The sequence below is a fragment of the Malania oleifera genome, chromosome 7, assembly GCF_029873635.1.
Source record: "Malania oleifera isolate guangnan ecotype guangnan chromosome 7, ASM2987363v1, whole genome shotgun sequence".
Lineage (NCBI taxonomy): Eukaryota > Viridiplantae > Streptophyta > Magnoliopsida > Santalales > Ximeniaceae > Malania > Malania oleifera.
This window is the reverse complement of record NC_080423.1, coordinates 103,550,097-103,575,682: the sequence shown is the minus strand read 5'-3', so window position 1 is coordinate 103,575,682 and position 25,586 is coordinate 103,550,097. Positions and strand designations below refer to the sequence as shown.

The 25,586-nt window shown below is 37.5% G+C and overlaps 1 protein-coding gene across 5 annotated transcripts in view; it reads right to left on the bottom strand.

Annotated features, from left to right (window-relative positions):
- The window catches only part of LOC131159724 (polycomb group protein EMBRYONIC FLOWER 2), a 152,894-nt gene that overhangs the window by 15,481 nt on the left and 111,827 nt on the right, over positions 1 to 25,586 (bottom strand). For 2 of the 5 annotated variants that reach the window (XM_058114861.1, XM_058114860.1), the window contains exons 20-22: positions 20,294 to 20,373; positions 19,691 to 19,780; positions 18,808 to 18,956 (exon numbers count right to left, since the gene is read on the bottom strand). In XM_058114861.1, the coding sequence (XP_057970844.1) occupies positions 18,808 to 18,956; positions 19,691 to 19,780; positions 20,294 to 20,373 (319 nt within the window). Of the gene's footprint in view, positions 1 to 18,807; positions 18,957 to 19,690; positions 19,781 to 20,293; positions 20,374 to 20,495; positions 20,598 to 25,586 lie in introns of those variants that run through there. The other 3 variants (XM_058114862.1, XM_058114863.1, XR_009137858.1) reach the window with 2 other exon arrangements.

Genomic DNA, 25,586 nt, shown 5'->3' with positions numbered 1-25,586 from the left:
TTCAGTCAAGCTCCTGAAGCCTCAAAACACATCAAAGGATAAAAGACCCTGTTTGACCATGTGATGCGACCGGCAAACACAGGGGCGACCAAGGTAACAGATGCAGACTCCAAGGTTCAAAACTAAGAAGAAGATGCTGCAAAGGTCGACCAAGTAATCGACCAAGTAACTCTCAAAGGGCGACGAGTCAAAATTCTAAAGCTATAGCTAGGACTACCGAGAGTCTTGACCAAGTGTTCGACTAAGGAGACCATGAAGAACGACAGTGTCGAGTTCCTGAGCCCTGAAAATCAAGATCCTGCAAGTCTCGACCATCAACTCGTCCAGCAAAACCCACTGGAGCAACTCTAACGAAGCTGCTGAAGTTCAAATTCCTTATTTCCCGTGAGCATCGACTAAGGCGCAACCAGAGGAAAGCATGAGGGCGACTTGGTCGACAGCGACGATCTGCTTTGCGAGATACTTGCAAAACTTTCCTATTTTGAAATTCAAGCCTTGTAAACCCTAATGGCTATAAATATTAGCTTCAAAGATGAGCTTGAGGTTCCTCTTTGGCCTCTCTTAGGTTAGTGACAGACTTAAGACGTCATTGAGAGCCACTTAGAGTAGATTTTAGAGTAGATTTCAATACCTACTCTGGTGTGTGCAAGACATGTTTGACGGCTTGTAACAACCGAGGAAGCTCTTGTGCTTTCCATGTAGATTAGAGGATCGTTTGATTGTATTCTCTGGTGTTAGTGAAAGACACTTGATTGCAAAAGGAATGATCTTTTTACATGCTTTCTCTTTACCGCTTTCATTTATCTGCTTTCCATTTACTTGCTTTCCATTTACATGCTTTGATTTATTGTTTTCCTTTACTGCTTTGATTGTGATGAAGTCTTGGAGATAGGATAGCACTACTATCGATTTAGTCAGATATACGTAGTAGGTTATGGTTTCACATAGAAGTTCTCGTAATCATTGGATAAGGTATACTCCGGTTCCCGATCGTGCTCCGGGCGATTGGTTCACCCTTGCTACCTTATGCCCTCGAATGGCTCCTTTAATTGTTTAGCCTAGTACGGATAGCTAACCAAACATAGTTTATGCACATGACATCCTAAGTCTGATTTACGATTGAGCACTACTTTGTAAGAGTAGAGTTAATATAGATTTTACATGCTTTCAAGTAGTTGTTAGAAAAACCCTTTAAAAATCTCTCCTTTTTACTTTCTTTTACACAAAGTGATAATAAGCTAAATTGGAAGTGGTTCATAACTGCACTTTTAGTCCCTGAGGATCGACATCCGACTTCCCCACTTTCTACAAAACTTGGGATTAGTTAGGTTCTATAAATATTATTTTTGGTAGTTAAGGACCCAAGCCTTGGTGAGCCTACCACCCCTTCTCTTTGTCTGAAAATATATCCATTTAGGAAGACCTCAATTGTCATTTGGAAATGATATGAGTAAAGAGTAAGAAATCAACCTAGAAACTTGGAATTTGGGTCGATATGAAGAGGGTTTGAGGGTTTGAGCTTTAAAGAGGGTTTGGGAGTGGGAGGCGCTTCATGTTCATAAGTTCGAGAGTCCCGACTTCCTATTCATGGGTTTGTCAACAGAATAGCAAACAATAAAGCAAAAGATTTCTTTCCTTACTTCAGCCCACATTTATTTCCTTCTATTTCAATTCATTATTTTGTACAGTTAGCATATATTTAGTTTACATGTATAGTGCTTGAATCATGCAAGACCTTATTTACTTTCCATGTATAGCATTCTTGTAAAGCCTACATAAAATATACCGAACTAAGGCCAATTTATTCGGCCATTCACAAAATATTTGACATGGTATCAGAGCCAACCGACTACTAAGTTTTCTTTCCCCTTTGATTTTTTGTTTTCTCAGTTTTGTGACTGTTCTGGTTTATTTTTCCTCTTCTAGAATTTTTCTCTGTTCTTTCAGTACTTCTGTGGCTGTGTGGCTGTCGGCACAGCAGGTCTCTGAGTTGCCAGTTATTCCTCCAGTTTATGTCCTTATGAATCTCGATAAGCAGGCAACAGTCTTGTGTTGCTGTTTGTGACTTTCAGCAAGCAGGCACAGCAGGTTTCTAGTTTGCCACTTATTTTTCTAGTTTCTATTGCTGTTTGTGACTCTCAGCAAGCAGGCTTGTGATTTTTGGCAAGCAGGCACAGAAGGTTTCTGGTTTGCCACTTATTTCTCCAGTTTCTGTTGCCGTTTGCGACTCTCAACAAAGAGGCAACTGCCTTCTGTTGCTGTTTCTGGCACTTATCTTCTCGGAACAGCAGGTTTTTGGTTCAAGATTTAATTTTTAGTGCAGTTTTTTGGTTCAAGATTTAAATTTTTATTGCAGGGAGGTTGTTTTTGGTTTTTTCTTTGTACCTGCATTGTTTATTTTGGGATTCCAGATTTTCAGGTGGTCTGTTTCTTTTGGCACAGTCTGCCTTTTTTTTTATTGGCTTCTTGATTTTCTCCATTATTTAGCATGGACTCCGCACTTGTGTGTGCCAAGTTTACGGGCAACAATTATTCTACGTGTGCTTTTCAGTTTGAAATTTTCCTGAAGGGAAAAGATCTTAGGGGTCATATTGATGGCATGGATTGTGCACCCAATCTTGATAAATCCAAGGAGATTGCAACTTGTCCTTCATGGGCTATGCTTGATGCTCGGATTCAATCTTGGTTTCTTGGCTCGATTGAGCCACATATTGTCCCCGACTTGCGACCTTATCGCACCACTCAATCCATGTGGACTAATTTAAAAACAGTATATCATCAAGATAACGGTGTCCGTCGTTTTCAGTTAAAGCATGCGATTGCCATGTTTCAACATGACAATTGTTCCATCCAAGACAATTATTCAGGGTTTCTGACTCTTTGGAATGAATATTCGGATATGGTTACTGCGGATGTTCCCGTTGCTTCTCTCCCCATTATTCAACGTCTTCACGAGACTAGTCATTGTGATCAGTTTCTTATGAAACTCCGCCCTGAGTATGAATCTGTTCGCTCGCCTCTGCTAAATCGCTCTCCTGTTCCTTCTCTGGATGTCTGTTTTGGTGAGTTACTTCGTGAAGAACAATGGCTTAGTATTCAAGTTACTCTGGCACAATCTCATGGTAGTTTCGGGTCTGTCCCGGTGGCTTATGTTGCTCAACGACGAGGACCGCCAACGAATTCTAGCACTTTGCAGGGTTTTTGCTACAAAGAATTTAGACATATCGCTACTCATTGTTCCAAGAAATTCTGCTCTTATTGCAAGAAGAAGGGTCATATTATCAAAGAATGTTGTATCCGCCTACAGAATCGTCAAGCCTAGACATTCCACGCTTCTGTTAGTGTACCCCCCCCCCCCCCCGGGTGACTTTTGCGGCCCCTAGCTCTTCTTCAAATGACTTCTTTGTTCCTACACCTCCTCCAGCGAATTACTGCACATCCGAAATGGTGCAACAGATGCTAATTTCGGCATTATCAGCAATAGGGCTCCAAGGTAACAATTCTACTATTCTCTCATAGTCATATGTGGACTCGGGTGCCGCTAATCACATGACGAATAATCTCACTACCTTGTGTCATGTTCGGCCCTTTGCTGGTCAATCTGCTATTCAGACTACCAATGGCAGTTCTTTGCCAATAGCAGCTATCAGAAATGCCTCTTCTAAGTTCACTAATGTGTTTCTTGCTCCACAGCTTTCCACGTATCTTATTTCTGTTGGTCAATTAGTTGATAACAATTTTGCTGTTAATTTTTCTAGTAATGGTTGTGTTGTGCAAGACCAAGTAACGGGGGAGCCGATCACAAAGGGACCTAAAGTGGGGCGCTTGTTTCCACTACTTTTGCCTGTTCCAGCACGTTCTCCAGTTTCTTCTATTTAGCCTTTTGCTTATAATAATGTTTCATATCCTAGTATGGTGTGGCATCGTCGTTTAGGCCATCCCAATACTCAAATCTTATATCATGTATTGACCTTTGGTTTACTTGGCAATAAAGAACATTCTTCTTTATCTCTTAAGCGTGCCTCTTGCAGACTTGGTAAAAGCAAAACTCTTCCCTTCCCTTTGCATGCTAGTAGAACTTCTCAGTGTTTTGAGCTTATCCATAGTGATGTTGGGGGATCTTCCCCGGTTAGTTCACATGAAAAATTTAAATATTATGTGACTTTCATTGATCATCATAGCATATTTACTTGGGTTTACTTTCTTTGCTCTAAATCTGAGGTTTTTCGTACTTTCGCCGAGTTTTTAGCCCACGTTGACAATCAATTTTCTGCTTCTATTAAGACATTACGCACAAATCTTGGTAGTGAATGTGTCTACTGATTTTCAAGCATTTTTGGCTTCAAAAGGCATTACTCATCAACGTTCATTGCCTGCTACTCCCCAACAGAATGGAGTATCCGAACGGAAAAATCGTCATCTCCTACATGTGGTTCGCTCTCTTGCTAGAATCCTCTATTCCATCCTTGTTCTAGGTTGAGGCTCTGAAAACTGCTACTTACTTGATTAATCGTTTACCTTCGCAAGTCCTACCCATGGAGTCTCCCAATTTTCGTTTATTTTCTAAGAAACCTAGTTATGATAACCTTCGTACCTTTGGTTGTGTATGTTTTGTTCATTTACCTCCTCATGAGCAACATAAATTATCTGCTCAATCTATTCGATGTGCATTCTTGGAATACAATGCATGTCAAAAGGGATTTGTTTGCTATGATCCTATATTACATCGTACACGCATTTCTAGAAACGTTATTTTCTTTGAAAATCAACATTTCTTTCATGTGTCCTCTGTACCCTCCTCTCCTACTATGATTCTCCCCTCCTTTAAGGAGCAATTCTCGGATCCTCATCCAGTTAGTTCTCGTTTTAAACCAGGTATTGTGTATACGCGATGCCCCCGCCCACAATCTATTCTGATAGCTCATCCAATATGTGATCCTACCACACTCAACATTCAATCAGTTGTAGCACCTCCAAAGCCTTTGGTACGTCGCTCTTCTCGAGTGTCTGTACCCCCCGGACAAGTATGGGTTTCCCTCTTCAAGTTCTTTTAACTCTATTTCAGCTCTTACTGCTGCATAGTCCAATTTAGATATTCCCACTTCCTACTCAAACGCCGCCAAGCATGATTGTTGCTAACAAGCTATGCGGGAAGAAATTGCCACTCTAGAGGCCAATCACACCTGGGACATTGAACCTTGTCCTCCCACCATTGTTCCTTTGGGTTGTAAATGGGTTTACTCAGTCAAGGTCCGATCTGATGGAAGTGTGGATCGATACAAAGCTTGCTTTGTTGCACTTGGGAATAGTCAAGAATATGGTGTCAATTATGAAGAGACCTTTGCTCCTGTGGCTAAGATGACTATTGTTTGTATGATTCTGGTCATTACTACTTCCAGTGAGTGGCCACTACATTAGATGGATGTCAAGAATGCTTTTCTTCACAAGGATCTTAAAGAGTGTATTTATATGAAGCCACCCCCGGGCTTGTTTCCCTCTCCAACTTCACGTGTGTAAGCTTCGTCGTTCTCTTCATGGTCTCCAACAAGCTCCGAGGGCCTGGTTTGATAAATTCCGCACCACTTTATTACAATTTTCATTCAAACAAAGCAAGTATGACACTTCATTGTTCATTTGGAAATCAGACATGGGTATTGTTGTTCTTTTGGTTTATGTTGAAGATATTGTGATCACTGGTTTCAACTCTGCTTTATTTGCTCAGCTCAAGACTCATCACTCGGAGCCCTTTTATATGAAAGATCTTGGGTCTCTCACGTATTTTCTTGGTCTTGAGGTGAATCGTAGTCCCTTAGGTATTTCACCCAATCAACATAAGTATGCAAATGACTTGGTGGCCACAACTGGCCTTCACAAGGGTACTTCTGTTGATACTCCCATGGAATTAAATGTCAAGCTTCGCAAAGAGGAGGGTGACTTACTTGCTGATCCCAGTTTATACTGAAACTTGGTGGGTAGTCTTATCTATCTCACCATTACTAGACCAGAAATTTCTTTTGTTGTACAACAAGTCAACCAATTTCTTCAGACTCCTCGTCATCTTCATTTGGCTGCTGTCCGTAGGATCATACGCTATGTTCAAGGCATTTCGGCATGTGATTTATTCTTCCCTACAGGCAATTCCACTCGCCTTGTTGCTTATAGCGATGCTGATTTGGCTGGTTGTGCGGATACACGTCGCTCCATCACTAGTTGGTGTGTGTTCTTAGGTGATGCATTGATCTCTTGGAAGAGTAAGAAGCAAGACAGAGTTTCTAAGTCATTAACGGAATCTGAATACAAGGCGATGTCTATTGCTTGTTTTGAAATTATTTGGCCTCGAGGCTTGCTTGCTAAACTAGATTTTTCTGAGACCAATCCTGCACCTCTACATGCCGATAATACGAGTGCTATCTAGATCATGGCCAATCCTGTCTATCATGAACGCATGAAGCATATTGAAGTCGATTGTCACTCTATCCGTGAAGCATTTGAAGCTCATGTTATAACTGTTCCACACATTTCTACTGAATTATAAATTGCGGATATCTTCACCAAGGCTCTCACTCGTCATCAACATTGCTTCCTATGTACCAAATTGATGCTTGTTGATCAACCCACATCAATTTGAGGAGGGTTGTCAACGGAACAGCAAACAGCAAAGCAAAAGATTTCTTTCCTTACTTCATCCCACATTTATTTCCTTATATTTCAATTCATTATTTTGGACTGTTAGCATATATTTAGTTAACATGTATAGGGCTTGATAGATTATAGTTTACTTGTATACGGCTAGAATCATGCTAGACCTTGTTTACTTTCCATGTATAGCATTCTTGTAAAGTCTATATATAATATACAGAACTCAAGGCCAATTTATTCGACCATTCACAAAAATATTTGGCAGGGTTTGCCCACTGCCAGCAAATATAAGTCAATCCCACGTCCCTCCTTTTTGTTCTTTGCTAAAGCAAGTTAAGCAGCTTATTAGCTATTAGCTACTTACAGCTTAAGCTCAAGCAATGCTTATAGCTTAAGTGCTTAATTAATTAGTTTTCTACTTATAGCTTAAGCTTACACAATGCTTATAGGTTAACTATTTCCACTCACTCAGTATTTAGTTGCTTACACTTTTAATTGCTAATTTGCTACTGTTATACGTTAACTAGTTTGATTAATGAGCCTTGTTTAGATTACCACATTACCTAAAAGCTTAAGATGTTAGACTGTGGGCCAACAATGTATATCAAACTTTAACACTCCCCTGCGCATGCAGCCCAACAGCCCTTGGAGAGGTAAACAAACAATAAATTACACCCATTACAATGAATACAATAATTTTTTAAACACCATACAATAGACACGGGCAATAAGACTAGAACCTAGGACCTCCTAGTAACAAACTCTAATACCATGTTAGATTACCACTTTACCTAAAAGCTTAAGTTGTTAGGTTGTGGGCCAACAATGTATATCAAGCTTTAACAAGCCTAAATTGCCTAGTCTTCAATAGCCTAAATTGCTATGCTTAGTTATTAATATTTGCGTGTTAGAATTTAAAAATTAAATTGTTAAAAAAATACAAAAATAATATGTACCTATCAAGTATTAAATACAATGAAACTACAATCTATTTAGTATTAATTTTCTCCAAGGGCTTAAATTGCCTAACCCTTAATAACCTAAATTTCATGCTTGCTTAGTTATTGACTTTCTATTATTTTGAATAGTAAAATTTAAGAATTAAATTTTCTAGAAAATATAAAATTATATGTGACTATTAAATACAATGATTAGGAAGACAATAATCTATTTAGAAGTAATGGCGAGATGATATGAACATGGGTGTATTTAGCTATGTATTTCCACAAGGGTGGGGAGATGATTCCAATCCCAATCTAAACCCAAGGTGACACTAGAGATGGAGACTTTTTTTGTCAACACGGGGGACTCATTTTATGTTCCTAATTAATTGAATTTCAATTTCAAGTAAGTTTCAAAATTTTTTTAGTAATTAAACCAGTGAAAAGAGTGGGAAAAAAATGACTTTTTTTTTAAACAATGTACTAAAATTAATATAAAAATCGTGTTGCCTATTAAAAAGTGTTTGTTAGTTGAATAAAAACAGTCAAAATTCGTTAAAAATCATGTTTTGAAATATTCCATGCTTATTCTTCAACTTTGGCATGGTTGTGCATGCATGACAAATAATAATAATAATTCATAGTTCTTGCAATTGCTTCCCGTTATGAAACGTCCACTTCTCCCATGTCCCATGACACTCGCGATTGTTACCCCAGTGCTACCTGCAACCACGACTTAAAACCATGATGCTAGGCCCAACCACAATCTTCAATAATCAAATTTTCCAACCAAGAAAAAGCCTGGAAGTAACCCAAGTCCAAGTACATATGAATCTACCAGTTCACCATAAACTTCAAGCTCACAACCTAGCACTTCACGGGAAATTTATTTAGTGCCAAAAAGTCCACCTTGGAGGGAACGTTCTCTTACACAAATCTATGAGACATGAAATGTTGCATTTTTTGCTTGAGAGCCACAATTCTTTGATAAGACGAGAAGAAATTTGGGTACAAGTCATAGATTTACCGAAGGGTAAATTAGCGATTGGGTTGAAGTGGGGTCATGAGAGAAGATATAAAGTGGATGGCTCAACACATAAGCATAAAGCTCATTTAGTTGGAAAGCAACCTAGAATAGAATTCAATGGCACTTTTGCACTAATAGCTCACATGGAGATAATAAGAACAATTCTTGCTTTAGTAGTCAACTGGAGCTACCATATTTCAGCTTGATGTCAAATCTACATTTCTCAATGAAGCATTGGAAGAAGAAGTTTATGTTGAAGAACTAGAAAGATACACATAAAAAGGCAAAGAAGATAAAGTTTATAGACTACCAAAAATCCTTGTATGCATTAAAGCAAGCTCCACGAGCCTTAAATAGAAAAATTGATTCTTATTTTCGCTAAAATGGAGTCCAAAAAAGGAGCTACAAAAGATTTTGTCCTTGTTTGCCTATATGTTGATGATTTAATCTACTTGGGCATAAATCCAACAATGATGGAAGGATTCAGGAAAAGCAATGATAAAACAATACAAGATGATGAACTTGAGCTTTATGAAGTATTTTCTTGGAATTCAATTTCAATAATCAAAAGGAGAAATATTCATTTCTCAAGGAAAATATCTAAAATACTTATTTGAAGAAATTTCATATGAATAAGAAGTTGCAGTTAAATGACAGAGCACCAAAAGTCGATGAAAAAAACATATCAAAGCCTGGTTGGTTCCTTAATAATATTTAACCAATACAAGGATAGATGTTGATGGAGAGCTTAGGTGCAACGGTAAGGTTGTCTCCGTGTGACCTTCACCATCAGATACAACAACGAGAAGAAGCATTAAGTTCAACTAGGCTACATGAATCCTTTTCTGCCAATTCACCCAATCAAAAATGCTTTCCTCTATTAGATTAAAGGCTATTAAAATCCTTCCTCACTACCTCACCTCATTCCAAGTTATTTTAGGTTTACCGCTACCGCTTTTCATGCCAGAAAGTACAACTAACTCACTCCTCACAAGTGCTCTACTAAGCCTCCATTCCAAATGCCCAAACCATCTAAACTATCCCTCCCTTATCTTGCTTTCAATCGATGCTCTGCCTAAATTTTTGTGTATATGCTCATTTCTTCATCTTTTAATGTTAAACCACTCATCTGCCTTAACATACCCATTTCAACAATTTTCATTTTTTGTACATGTTGTACATGCCTAAAGTTCACCATCGAATATGTCAAAGAAAAAGAAACAAGCTTGTGGGATGCATCAATTGTAATTTGGAGAGGCTTGATTGATGACGCAAAAGTACCTCGGGATTTGCATCTTGCGTGGATCAAAAAATAATATCATGGGCATTCAAGAAGCAAAAAGCAGTGGTGCTTTCATCAGCAGAAGCATAATATGTTTCAGCAATAGACATACGCATGTGAAGCAGTTCTGCAGTATGGCTAAGACGATTACTATTGAACCTGCAATAAATTGAAGATGCTCCGACAACTATTTACTATGACAATATGTATGCAATCACAATGACAAAATCTAGTGTTCCAAAGCAAAGCCCAACATACTGAGTTACAACTTCACTTTTATCATGGAACTCGTACAAAAAGCGAAAAGTCAGCTTAAATTTGTCAACGACAAAGGGCAGCTGGCAGACTCATTTACCAAGGCAGTTACAATTGAATATTTTGAGCAATTTAGAAGTGTCAAAATTAAAAATTAAGACGGGGTGCTAAAAATTAATTTGTAATTTCTTTATTAAAAATGTAAAAAAAAAATAAAAAGAGAAGGATGTAGAAGATTGGAGAAAGCCTTAGGCCTAAAGCAAATTAAGTACTGGCTATGGGTCATTGGCAAGTGAACATGCAATTTGCATGGTCCAGTTAACGTTTAATCCGGCTATAAGCCAACTTGAAAATCAGTAGCCCATGTAACTGCCTTACATGCCTATAAAAGGACAGCTGCTGTATGCATTCCAGGGTACAAGTACTACCATACAATGCAATGCCTTGTATCCCATGCAATGAAATTCCAGCCCCTGATTTATGTCCTCTTCCCTGCCTCCATGTCTAACTATTTACCCTTTAATTTTGCAAATTCCCGTAGGATTCTAGAGAGAGCACAGACTCTCTCTCTCCAGGGAGCATCCCCGAAAATTTCCTCTCTCTGAAACTTCCATGAAATTCCTTCTCTCCCCAAAAGTTCTCTCTCCGGAATGTTCTACTTCTCTCCAGAAATTCCCTTTCCCCTTGAAGAATTCTTTCACCATTTTTCTAACTGTGTGGCTGGAAAGTTCTAAAAAATATGAGTTGAGGCAACCAGTTGCTATATAAGGAGCTCAAGACTCCATAATGGCTGCACAAGGAAATTGTGTGTCCTGTGTGCATGAAGAGAGCAGTGTGTGTGAGCAAAAGATCAAGTGTGCACGTGTGCTAGACACCGTGTAAGAGTCTTCGTTGTTTTGCATTTGTGAGGATATTTTAGGTGCATATGAGTGCAGTTTGGGTGTGTCACTCATTGTATGTCCAAGTGTAAGGTGCTAGATACCATGTAAGAGTCTTCAGAGTGCTGCATTTGTGAGGATATTTTAGGTGCATATGAGTGAGTATAGTTTGGGTATGTGTGTCATTGTCTGTCCAAGTGTAAGGTTTTGGGGGCATATTTTATTTCTTCAAAACAATACGAGCTAGTCTTTCATTGTGGTCCACCACCCCCAGTTCTCAACAAGTGGTATCAAATTAAGCTGGCAGTCCCGGATGGTTGCAAAGATCATGGCACAAGGAGATTCCGCTAGCATGCAGTCTAGGATTGTAGTCAGTTGGTCTAGGACCAGGCTAAGTTGGTTAAGTACAGGGCATGACTGAGTAACGATAGTGTTAAAATCCCAAGTATTATTGTAAATAATTAACAAATTAGGAAAGTGGGTAAATGAGGGGATTTGATATTATTCGGGAAGAAGATTATTTCCTTGTTTAGAATAAGGAATTGTATTATATAAAGATCGGGATGTACATACGAAGAATGAATTCAATAGAATTCAAAAACTTCCGCTTACATGGTATCAGAGCTAGGGTTTCTCAACCTTAGCTAACTATAGCCAACGACACCGTCAACAGCAGAGGGTCGACCTCGTCTGCAAATATCGACGGCGACTCAGAGGCCACTTCTGTTGGGGGTTCGAATGGACTTGACAACATCTCCTTTCCACTCTCAGGGGAGAAATTAAACGGGAAAAATTTTCATGAGTGGGCTCAATCCATAAAGTTGGTGATTGAAGGAAAAGGGAGGCTAGGCTATCTTACCGGCAAACGGAGGAAACCCGACTCTACCGACATGGTTGCCTTGCAAAAATAGAGGTCTGAAAACTCCATGGTCATTGCCTGGCTCGTCAACTCGATGCAGCCGTCACTCGGGAAAAATTACCTGTTGTTGCTGATGGCGAAGGATGTTTGGGACGCTGTTCGTGAGACGTATTTTAACGTCGAGAGTTACTCGCAAATCTTCGAAATCAAGACCCGACTATGGAAAATGAGGCAAGGGGAGAGAGGCGTTACTGAGTACTTCATGGAGATGACCCATCTCTGGCAGGAACTCAACTTAAGCACCGACGAGGAGTGGGAGTGCTCCGGCGATAGCACACAATACCGAAGGAGGCTCAAGAATGAAAGGGTCTTCGAGTTTCTTGCTGGCCTAAACCGGGATCTAGACGACGTGAGGGGACGCATCCTTGGCCAACGACCTCTTCCCTCAACCCAAGAGGTATTCGCAGAAGTGAGGAGGGAGGAAAGCAGAAGGCGCGTAATGCTGAGGCCCCAAAATGACCCTGTTGGGTTGGACCTACCCGTATCCGCCCCAAATCTAAATGGGCACACTAATGGGCTTGATATCTCGGCCCTTGTATCGAAAGGCCCAGGGGGATCCAGCCAACGACCACAAAAAGGTAAATTATGGTGCGAACATTGCCGAAAAACAAGTCATTCAAAAGATACTTGCTAGGAAATTCATGGAAAACTAGCAGATTGGAAGCCGAGACAATACCAAAAAAATCATGGGTACCAAACTAGCACTGACAGGTCAATTGCAAAATTACAAGGAGAAAAAATCAATACCTCTTCAAGCAGTGCATTCAGTCCTGAACAGTTAGACCAGCTGTACAAAATGATTTCGTCAATTCAAACATCGGGTCAATCTTCTGGTTCCCTAGCTCACCAAGGTAATTATCTGACAGCTTTCAATACTACATCCTGTTACAAATCTCCATGGATAATTGACTTGGGCGCATCTGATCATATGATTGATTCTTATCAATGTTTTTCATCCTACTCACCATATGTTGGGAATTTGAGAGTAAAAATTGCAGATGGCTCTCTCTCACCAGTTGAGAGGTAAAGGAAGTATTCGCATATCTGACTCGATTATTTTACAATCAGTCCTACATGTTCCCAAATTGTCTTGCAATCTGTTATCCATCAGTCAATTAACAAAAGACTCGAATTGTTCTGCTAAATTTGTTTCATCTCATTGTGTTTTTCAGGACCTATCATCGGGGAAGACGATTGGCACTGCTAAGGCGCACGAGGGACTCTACTACTTTGAGGAGGCAAGCTTGAGCGAACTATGTAATACTGCAATTTGTGATTCTGTATCTATTTCTAGAGATAGTGAACTTTTGTTATGGCATGCAAGAATGGGTCATCCCAATTTTCAATATTTAAAACGTTTGTTTCCGTCTATTTGTTCAAATAAAAAGTCTCCTGAGTTTCAATGTGAAGTGTGTGAGCTTGCCAAACACTGTTGTATTTCCTTCCCATCATCCATATACAAACCATCTCACCCATTTACTATGATTCATAGTGATTTGTGGGGTCCCTCACGTTCACTCAATCGCACCAATACAAAATGGTTCGTTACGTTTATTGATGACCATACTCGTCTTTGTTGGGTTTACTTGCTGAAAGACAAAACTGAAGTCCGCTCCATTTTCATCAGTTTTCATTCCATGATTCATACACAGTTCCAGACTACCATCCAAATTTTACGTACTGACAATGGTACGGAATACTTTAATACTATTCTGGGAACCTATCTTCAAGAAAATGGGATTGTTCATCAAAGTTCTTGTGTGGATACCCCTCAACAAAATGGGGTGGCTGAACGGAAAAATAGACATATACTTGAAGTAGCCCGGGCATTAATGTTCACTACCAACATGAAAAACTATTTTTGGGGCGATGCCATCTTAACAACCATACATCCCATTAATCGAATGCCAAGTCGAGTACTTTCCTTTGTCACTCCTCTTCAGAAATTCCAGGAACACTTTCCAGCCTCTCGTCTTCCATCCAGTCTTCCGCTGAAAATCTTTGGTTGTACTACGTTTGTTCATGTTCATGCACACAACCGGGACAAATTGGATCCACGTGCCGTTAAATGTGTCTTCCTTGGTTATTCCCCTACTCAGAAAAGCTACAAATGCTATGATCCGGTCTCCAAAAGGCCGTTTGTTAGTCTTGACATTACTTTCTTTGAAACCACTCCTTATTTTCCAAAGCCCTCTCTTCAGGGGGAGACATGGAGTGAAGATCGGTTCTTAGACTTCTATACTATTGATTCTGCGTCATCTGAACCCGTACCACCTATTGAGCCTTCTGTTGCTTCATTCCTTGACCCATCTATCGAGCCTTCCATTGCATCAATTCTAGACCTGCCAAACACAACAGAACACTTAACCTCAGGGGGAGATACAGGAAAGCAAAACAACATAGACATACTTGTTTACTCAAAAGCTGAACACAAAGAACAGGGAGAATCTCATACCTGAGGCACCAAGAACGTCGAAACCGATGATGGCTCCAAATAACCATGAGTCAATGCCCAATCGTGATCTGGTAATTGAGCTTTCTTCTGATAATCCAGTACCTGATGATATTAACTTACCTATTGCAATGAGAAAACAAACCAGGTAGTGTACTCAATACCCCTGGTCTAAATACATGTCTTATAAAATTTTGTCTACAGGATATCGTGCTTTTGTCTCTAACCTTGACAGGGTGAAAGTACCAAAGAACATTTAGGAAGCTCTAGAAATACCTAAATGGTGAGAGACAGTCATGGAAGAAATGCAAGCTCTAGAAAAAAATGGAACTTGGGAGTTGATAAATTTGCCGAGAGGGAAGAAGCCAGTGGGTTGTAAATGGGTCTTCACAGTGAAATATAAATCTGATGGAACAATTGAAAGATATAAAGCCAGGCTTGTTGCAAAAGGATTCACACAGACTTACGGCATTGACTGTACAGAGACATTTGCACCAGTGGCAAACTTAAATACAGTACGGGTTCTCTTATCCTTGGCAGCCAATTTAGATTGGCCACTACAACAACTTGATATTAAAAATGTTTTTCTAAATGGTGAGTTAGAAGAAGAAGTATACATGACCTACCACCTGGATTCAATGGGAAAGGTGAAGAAAACAGAGTGTGTAAACTCAAGAAGTCCTTGTATGGGCTCAAACAATCTCCCAGAGCATGGTTTGACAAATTTGCAAAAGTAATAAAGAATCAAGGTTATCAATAGGGGCAATCAGATCATACCCTATTCTTCCAGCAATCTGAAAGAGGTAAGAAAACAATTATAATAGTGTATGTTGATGACATAATCCTTACTGGTGATGATATAGTAGAGATGGAGAGATTGAAGAAAGTTCTGGTTGCTGAATTTGAAGTTAAAGACTTGGGACAAATGCGATATTTTTTGGGCATGGAAGTGGCAAGAACGAGAAAGGGAATTAGTGTCTCTCAGCAAAAGTATGTTACTGATCTCCTAATTGAAACAGGCATGCTTGGATGCAAACCTAGCGAAACGCCGATTGAAGTGGTAAAGAGGGTTGAAGACTGTGGAATACCAGTTAAAAAGGAAAGGTATCAGAGTTTGGTTGGCAAGCTAATCTACCTATCACATACTAGACCAGATATTGCATTTGCAGTTAGTGTTGTAAGCCAACACATGCATTCACCAAAAGAGGCCCACTTAGATGTCGTGTACAAGATCCTTCAATATCTCAAGGGATCCCCGGGAAGAGGACTCTTCTTTAAGAAATGTGAAAGTAAGGAAGTAGAGATCTTTACAGATGCAGATTGGGCAAGATCAGTGGAAGATAGAAGATCCACCACAGGTTATTGCACATCCGTCTGGGGAAATTTGGTAACTTGGAAAAGCAAAAAACAAAACGTGGTGGCACGTAGTAGTGCTGAAGCTGAATTTAGGGCAATTGCTCAAGGGATATGTGAAGGACTGTGGTTACGGAAACTCTTGGAAGAATTACAGGTCCCAGTGAAATTTCCTATCAAACTCTATTGTGACAATAAGGCAGCTATTAGCATCTCTCTCAATCCAGTTCAACATGACAGGACTAAACATGTGGAAGTGGACAGACACTTTATCAAAGAGAAAATCAAAAAAGGAAATATCTGTACGATTAATGTACCTACCAAGGAACAAACTGCATATATTTTCACTAAACGGTTGGGACGACAGAGCTTTGATGATCTCATTAGCAAGTTGGAGATGATTAATATTTATGATCCAACTTGAGGGAGAGTGTTAAAATCCCAAGTATTATTGTAAATAATTAATAAATTAGGAAGTGGGTAAATGTGGGGGATTTGATATTATTCGGGAAGAAGATTATTTCCTTGTTTAGAATAGGGAATTGTATTATATAAAGATTGGAATGTACATATGAAGAATGAATTCAATAGAATTCAAAAACTTCCGCTTACAGATAGCCAATATCACAACCTCAGCAAGCAACATAGAGAAGCTCAACCAGAGCAACTATAAAGATTGGAGTGTTCATATGTAGTTTTACCTACTTCGATAAGAGGCATGGGAGATCTTTGGTGGTAGTCAAACTACACCACCAACTGATGCTGAAGAATTGAAGAAATGGAAAGTGAGAGCCAGCAAAGCATTGTATGTATTGGTAGTAACAGTAGAAGACAAGCTATTACAACACATCAAGGATGCAAAAACGTGCAAGGATAAATTCAAGCCAAAAACATAGCTGCATAAAGTCTCACAAGTCAGGACATGGGATCAGCATTGCCAGCCTTAGATTGGCACTTGAGAACATGCGATAGTAGCTCTAGCAACAGATTTCAGGGGTTGGCAGATTCACAGTGTCTCTATGTTGCTATGGTGTTGGTTTTGCGCAATCTAAAGTGGTTTCGGTGTTCCTCAATTGGTAATACCATTTAGGGAATTTCTGGTGACCACAATGTTTTCCGGAAGCTGCTCAAATGTTTTCAAGCCTACTGTGGTGCTAGTAGTTCTCCTATGATGGTAGACATGCAGAAGATTTAGGATTTAGGATTCACTTTGATGGTGGCTGCAGGACTTTAGTAGATCTTGAGCCCATGCTTTGGTATCATGTTAAGAGAATTATGTAAATTGGAAGGCCTAATCACAACAATAAGCTCTCTCGCTATTTATAATATATACCAAGTACATAACAATGACCATAATACTCTTACTAGCTCATGCACAAACTCATGCTTGCTAACACAAAATAACACACAACAATAACACTAATAACTAAGTGACCAATAACACTTTGCTTTTTCTCTCTATGAACGCGGACTCCTTGTTCTCCTTTTATGCATCTTTTTCTCCTTCCTATGTTCAATGAAATTCCTTTCCCTATCCCAAAAAATATGTGGCTAGGGGACTTAGGAATTTAAAACAACTATTTCATTCTTATTTTACCATTTTCCCTGCAAAATGATATTTTCAACGAAAACAATAAACTGTTCAAGAAAATCATGTGAAGTTTCCTACTAACTTTATATGTACATGAGCACTCAGCATGCGGAAATGTGCTGATGCTGCACAGACACACTTTAAACACACACTCTAGGTACAAACCCTGAAACACAAACTCAAGTTTATTTCAATAATCAACATCTCTCCAAAGTCTTACAACCCACTAAAAATATAGGAAGTTAGTTTACTAAATTGTAAAATACAAACTTTTTAACTTGCTACAAATGCCAAAATCAAATCATGTAATGAATTAAAAATAGTACAAAAGACACTGACCCCCTAAGATTTGGTAAAAAGACAGAGACCGCCTCTGAGATTTCAAAAAACTCAGGGACCTCCCTTGACATTTCAAGAATTCCACAAACCTCCCTTGAGGTTTGCCAAAAAGACACTAACCTCCCCCTATATTTTGTATAAAAGACAAGATTTTTTAGGGGAGTTAGTGTCCCAAAAATCAAATGTCAAGGGAGGTCTATGGGAGTTTTGAAGCCTCAGGCAAGGTCTCTGGGATTTTTGAAACCTTTAGGGGAGGTCAGTGTTTTTTTGTCAAACCACAAGGGAGATTAGTCTCTTCTGCCCTTAAAGATATGGATCTTCAAATCAAAATATTATTGAATGGTATATAGGGCCTTCTAGTCAATCCAAGCCTCCATGCCGAACACTCGATCATGCCGTCACATGTACATAGTAAAACTTTGACGCAAACAAAAGTTTTGAATTGAGTAAACTAATTTTGGCTTGCTCCTCACTCTATTGAAATCAACCACTTGGAAGTATGCCCTCACTTTTGCCTTCCTACTTGCCCGACTTACCTTTCACTCTCCTTTTCAACTAGTTTATTCATACAAAAGTATTCAACTTCTTAACTATATGTGCATTTTACAAGTACAACTATGTAAAAATACAACCAAAAAATTGCCAAAATGTGTATATAGTTTTACATTAAATTTAATTCCCCCCCCCCCCCCTCCTCTTTTTTCCCCCTTTTCAATGAGCCATCAGGACATGGATATTTTAAAAAGTCACAGACGAATCATCTGAATCACAAACAGTATCCCCCACGCTATTAGTCAAAATAAAACAAGGGAGGCTGCAAATCACAGAACAGATCACTTGTCACTGTTTGTAAGCAATATATAAATGGTTAGAGTTGATTTTATTGATGCCCAAACTCACATACATTGTATTTTATGCTCGATTTATGCTGCTTGACTCCAATTAATTCCTGCATGTGGCCCTACTGGTAGTCAAATTTGTTCCTATCATTTAATATTTTATATTACCCATACTATACATTTTATTACCACAATTTTTACTAACTTCCAAAAAAAATGATATATTTTGATGAAATCAACTAAGATGTAAAGGCTTATCAAAAGTTTTGATGCAAAGAGCTGAAACAAATACCTAAATAGTAATTGCAGATCAGAGGCCAAGTTTGGAGCTCAATATGAACATAGCGGTATCTCATGTGATTGTAGCTCAGGATACGAAAAGAATACCATTTGTAGGTACATGACATGGAGATTAGAACAAGCAGAGAAAGGAAATGCCCCCTATAAAGCATGAAACAGGAGTATGCCTCAGTAGTTAACAGTGAGCATTGGTCATGTAAATCAACCTAATCAAGCACTTTGGTACCAGTTTGGTTCAGTTTTAAAAATTGGTTCGTAGCTCTTTAGATCAGATTTTTCATATGTCTATGACACTAACTTTTGGAGTTCATGATATATATATATATATATATATATATATATATATTCCTTTTAGTTTTTACTTTTTGAGGTTATTCCCCGTGTTATAATGCTCTTATTTGCATATTAAGTTAAGAGTATTCTCACAACTCATATGACTCATTAACTATTGAATTTTTTTTTTGCAATAGATTACGAATATGAAGTGTTTAATTATATATTTGTTCGCTTTGTGAAATTTCTTATATAAATGTTTGAATTAATTAATAGTCAAATTTACTTTCTAAACTGTTGACCCCGACCAACCAAACCTTCTACTATTAGTTCAATGCAGTTTAGTTGGTTTGTTATTTGGTTATAGTTTGTAACTTATCCAAAGGGTGGAAAGTTGGTTTCCCTTCAGTTGTACAGCGAAACTGACCCATGCTTGTCAGTGCCACTAACTCACTACGGTGAAAGGACATCCAGAATGAAGGAGTAAGCATGAGTCTCCAACCACCACCCCCCCCCCCCCCAAAAAAAATATATATAAAAATTAAAAAACTAAAAAATTACTAAAACAATAATAATAACTAAACAAGGAAGAGAAAAATTACCAAATCAGGGCTGGGGTTCGGACAAGGTCATGGCCATGGAATCTGGAAAATGCTTCACATGCCCAAGGAATATGGCCATCAGCCAGCACCCTGCAGTCATGGAAAGCAAATATAGTTTAAACATAAATCTGATGCCCTGGGCATAGGTACGGGGCAAGTATAACTTTGTTATATATCGACACACGGTGCCTCATCAAAGAAATTATGCTACAAAGCTAAATCCAAACCTTATTTCAACTATTTGGCATTGTCTAACACAATGCCTCATGAAAGAAAATATGCTACAACCATAACCACGACTTATTTCAATTCTACATTAGTTTCTTTTTTTGGCACTTGGCGAGATTATCATTAATCTGTGATGTGAGAGCCATCTCCCTTCGGAAGTTTGAAAAAGCAAGGGATTTTTTGTTTAGGACAGTAGATGCCAACAAATGCTTGTGCATGCATGCCCCACACATGCACACACAAGAGGCAGATGACTAGAGAGAGTATACAAGGGTGTGTGGCACGCAAACATACGTGCACCTCAAAGCCAACATATGGGGAAAAAAAAAAGAACCATAAATGAGCAATCAAAAACAATTTGGAATGTCAGATTACCGCTGCTTCCTCACAAATGAGTTCCAGAGATGCATCATTTGCTTCTCATCTTTTGTCACATCTACAAAATCATCAAGCATCTGCAACATATTAAAGTTTACAAGTGTCATTACTTCACCATTTTCAGATGCAGATACTAGGATAAGGATAGAACAAAAAAATGCAGACACAAGTAAGGCCTTGATGGGCCCAAGGAGCTCACCCACGATGAGATGCCTATTAATCGAACTGCTCAACCAGAGGCTCATCCAACCATGGAAAACTAACAAGCCCATGCAAAAAGTAGGATCAACCTTCTTTATATCTAGAGAACAATGGGAAGGAAGCTCAAGTCACTAATTGGAGAACTTCTTCAACCCAAAAAGAAGAGCCCCTTTCCCCCCACCCGTCACTCCCAACCATATTTAATTTAATTAAGGTAGTACTTATGCTGCTGAAAATGTAACACCCAATGCACAAGGAATAAACCAACATTGGGGATGGAGGGAAAGAATGATGCCATGATGTAAATCTGTGACTTGAACCTATGACCTTCAAGTTTGGGTGTAACACCCTCACAATTAGGTCAAGGTTCACGTTCACTTCAGAGTCTGCAGGAAAGCAATAAAGTATTGATGTAGACAATAGCTCAACTAATGAACCAAGACTTAGGGCAGAAATGAACTGTAAAGAGTTTATGAGAAGATTTCAAACAATAACAAACGGCTATAATATCAGAAAAGTCCTTATTGGAATTCCAAAATAAATTATAGGTCTAGGGCTTTAGGGATGGTTTTAAAGAAGAAAGATCGTTCATATTAATTAAAATAGCATTTTAAGATTAAAAAAAAAAAATGCAGCAAATAAGTGACAGTCGTCAACTAATTTGAGAATACAGATACAAGCAAACGTAATGAGAAGATGAAGGAGAAAAAGTAGACTTGGGCAACTTTGTGTTCAACAATCAAATTAAAACATACAAAATTATGGGCTGTTTGGTATCATTTTTGTTTTTTGTTTTTTGTTTTTTGTTTTTGTTTCTGGACAATGAAAAAATAGATTTTGTCAGCGCATTTGTTTATGTTAGTTTCTGTTTTTTGTTTTCCAGCTATTTAAAAAAAAATTTTTTAAAAATGAAAACTATGTTTTGTGATTTTATGGAGTTTTGGCTTAAACTCCGTCTGTGATGCACTTAATGAAATAATTTTTTCACACATAGCCAGTCCCAAGTCCAAGTAAAGGAGGAAGGCAGCATTAGGTAGCTGACAGCTAGTGTAAAATTTGTCAGATCACTGTAAAATGAATCCTCACTAAATATTTGTTGAGGCGTCCCCTACGAGCGATATGTTGTACTTGTACCATCTAGGTGTAGCGAAAAGTGGGCGAGGGTGGGCTAGGTCGTCACTCCGACGCGACGTGTCGTGTCAGCGGTGTCAAATATGCGAAAGTTCCTGCATCATTCTGGACGTGGGCAGGTACAGAAGTTAGTTTAGGAGACTAGGATTAGATTACCAACTTGGAATATAGGGACATGGGTAAAAACATGGAAATTGTGGATGAAATGATTAGAAGAAAAATTAATATAACCTGTCTTCAAGAAAATGAGCGTGTGGGGGAAAAAAATAGAGAAATTGAAAAATCAAGATTTAAACTTTGGTACACTGGAAAAAGAAAAACATAAGAATGGGATAGGAATTATGGTAGACAAAAACTTAAAAAGATAGCCTTGTAGATGTAAATAGAGTAGGGGATAGAATTATAAAAATCAATATGGTCTCAGGCCAAGAGATGATAAATATCATTAGTGTTTATGCTCCTCAAGTAGGCTTAGCAGAAAATCTTAAGCGACAATTTTGGGAAGATATGGATAGTATTATACAAAGCATATCAAGGACTAAGAAACTTTTCACAGAAGACCTGAAGAGACATGTTGGAAGAGATAATAAAGGTTATGATAGGATACATGAAGGATATAGATATGAAGACAAAAATGAGCTTGGGGAGATTATCTTAGACTTCGCTATGTCATATTATTTTATTACAGTGAATACTTGCTTTATGAAAAGAGAAAACTTAATAACCTTTAAAAATGGACAAAATAAAAGTCAAATAGATTTCTTCTTAACTAGGAGGGTAAATTGTTTATAATGCAAGGATTGTAAAGTTATTCTACGTGAAAACTTAAACACACAACATAGAGTCCTAGTGTTAGATATATGTATTAAAAAATGGAAGAGAAAGGATAAAATAAACCAGTGTAAGTGAACTATGCGGTGGAACTTAAAGGGAGAAAATAAAAAAAAAATTAAGATAAAATTATCAAAGATGGTGATTGGAGTATAGATGATGGATAGATACAAATACTCTTTGGAGTAGGATAGCAAACTCTATTAAAAATAGCAAAAGAGATTTTAGGTGAATCAAGGGGAAGATTCTCTAGTAACAAAGAAAGTTGGTGGTGGGATAAAGATGTCCAAAAAGCCGTAAAGACAAAAAGAATGTGATACAAAATATGGCAAAAATGTAGAAACATGGATAACTTTGAAAAGTATAAAGAGATGAGAAAAGATGCAAAAAAAGTTGTTAGTAAAGCTAAACATAGATCATTTAATAATTTGTATGATAGATTATATACAAAAGACGGGGAAAGAGACGCATTTAAACTTGCTAGAGGTAGAGAGAGAAAGGGTAACGACTTAGGTAATGTAAAATGTATAAAAAGTGAGGATGATATTGTCTTAGTTAAGGAAGAAGACATAAAAGAAAGATGGCGCATTTACTTAAGTAAGTTGTCTAATGAAAACCAAATAAAAGGCTTAAACTTAAAATTGACAAATGAGGAAAAGACTAAAAAGATGAGATTTATTTGCAAAATTAGTGTTAATGAAGTTAAGTTTGCATTAAAAAAAAAATGAAAAATGGAAAAGCTATAGGACCAACTAATATCTCAATTGAAGTTTGGAAATGCTTAGGTGATAATGGAATTATATGGTTAACTAATTTATTTAACACAAATATAAAAACAAAGAAAATGTCAGATGAATGGAGAAAAAACACTTTAATACCTCTATACAAAAAATAAAGGAGATATTCAAAATTATAAAAACTATCATGAAATTAAACTTATGAATCATACGAGGAAACTGTGGAAAAAGGTAGTTGAACAAAGATTAAGGCTAGAAATGAAGGTCTCGGAAAATCAATTTGGTTTTGTGCCTAGGAGATCTACTGCAAAAGCTATATATCTGTTAAGAAGATTAATGGAAAAGTTTAGGAGAAAGAAGAGGGACTTGCTTATGGTATTTATTGACTTAGAGAAAGCATACGATAGGGTACCTAGAGAAGTTCTATGGTGGGTTTTAGGGACAAAAAAAAAAAGTATATTTGGTAGGTTTACTGATGTCATTAAGGATATGTACAATGAAGTAATGACTAATGTAAACAGTATAGATGGAGAGACTAGCAAATTTCCAATCACCATAGGTGTACATCAAGGATCTGCTTTAAGTCTTTATCCTTTTGCTTTAGTGATGGATCAACTAACTAAGAGTATCTAAAATGAGGTTCCATGGTGTATGTTGTTTGTAGATGATGTTCTATTGACTTATGACACTAGGGGCAGAATAGATGCTAAGTTAGAATTATGGAGAGAAGCTTTGGAATCTAGAGGCTTTAGGATAAGTAGAAATTAAACAAAATATATCAAAAAAATTCAATAATAGTAGGAGAAATATTGGAGACAAAGTTAAATTTGATGATGAAGAAATAAATAGCACTTATAGATTTCGATACCTTGGATCTATTATGCAAGCTGAAGTAGAAATTGGCGAGGATGTAATGCATAAAGAAAAAACAAGCTAGGTAAAATGGATAAGTACTTCAACTGTGCTTTATGATCGTAGAATACCCTTAAAATTAAAAGGGAAGTTTTATAGGATGGCTATAAGACCAGCTACACTATATAAATCCAAATGTTGGGCGATGAAGAAACAGAATATCCAAAAAGTAAAAGTTGCCGAGAATGTTTAGATGGATGAGTGGCATAACACTGAAAGATAAATTTAAAAATGAACATATTCGTGGTAAGTTAAGTGTAGCTTCAATAGAAGATAAGAGAAGGGCGGGGCGACTCAAACGGTTTAGGCACTTGCAACGTAGGCCACATAGTGCGGCAATGAGGAAGAGTGAGTGAGTTACAATGAGGGGAAATAAAAAGGATAAGGGTAGACCAAAAATAACTTGTTATGAGGTAGCGAGAAAGGATTTAATAGCCCTGAACTTTTCAAAAGAAATGGACCATGATCACATAAATTGGCAGAAAAGGATTTATATAGCCAACTCCACCTAGTGGGACTTAACACTTGGTTTTGTTGTTGTTGTTATGAAATTATGGCCTAATATCTAAAATTAATTTTTGTGGATCAAATAGTTCATGTTATACAGAATTTTAAATTAAAATTAAAATAAAATGGTGATGTGAATTAAAAATATAATTAAAATAAAAAATATCTATAAAATTTCAAAAGAAAAAAATAAATAAAAAATGAATTTAAAAATATTTTTACTATCCTTCAATTTTCATGTAATAAGATTGTTCTTCAAGCACCAAAAAGTGAATTTTTTATTTTAAAAATTTTAATCTATAATCTTTTATATTCTTAGTATTTTAATTTTATTTTATAATCATTATTCGGTTCAAATACAAATGAGCATTTGTTCAAGCAAGTATTTAATTTGTTTTAGCCTTAGAAATATTGGTTTCCAGGTTTTAATTTTTTTTTTCTGGCTTTTAGTTTTGTTTCTGGTTTTTTGTTTTCATAATGATACCAAACGGCCCCTAAACTCATCAAATGTCAACCCTGTCCACAGACGAGAGAAATTATTTACTGTTGAAAAGCATCAATGTAAGTCAAAGCCTCTTACAATAAGTCGAATCAATAAATAGAAAACTTTTACAGTGAATAAAAATATGCCTAACAAAATTCAGAATACAAAATAAAAATTTAAAGATCTTTTAAAAAAAAGTGAAACAAATACAGTAAATTCATAAATTTTAAGTAGCAGTCAACTAAAATCAACAACATCCTCAACCAAACAACTACTAACCTGGTGACAAAACTATCTTAATCCTGAAATTTCCAAAAACACTAACTTAAATCAAAGTCACAAACTCAAAATAAATGGCTCAAACAAGTACAGTGAACTCCCAGACCAAAATGACTTCTAGTTTAGCTAGGGCACAAAGCCTTAATTTTGTGCAACCAATGAAGGATGTACAATTTTTAACAAATTACAAGCTAAATCAACACCACCA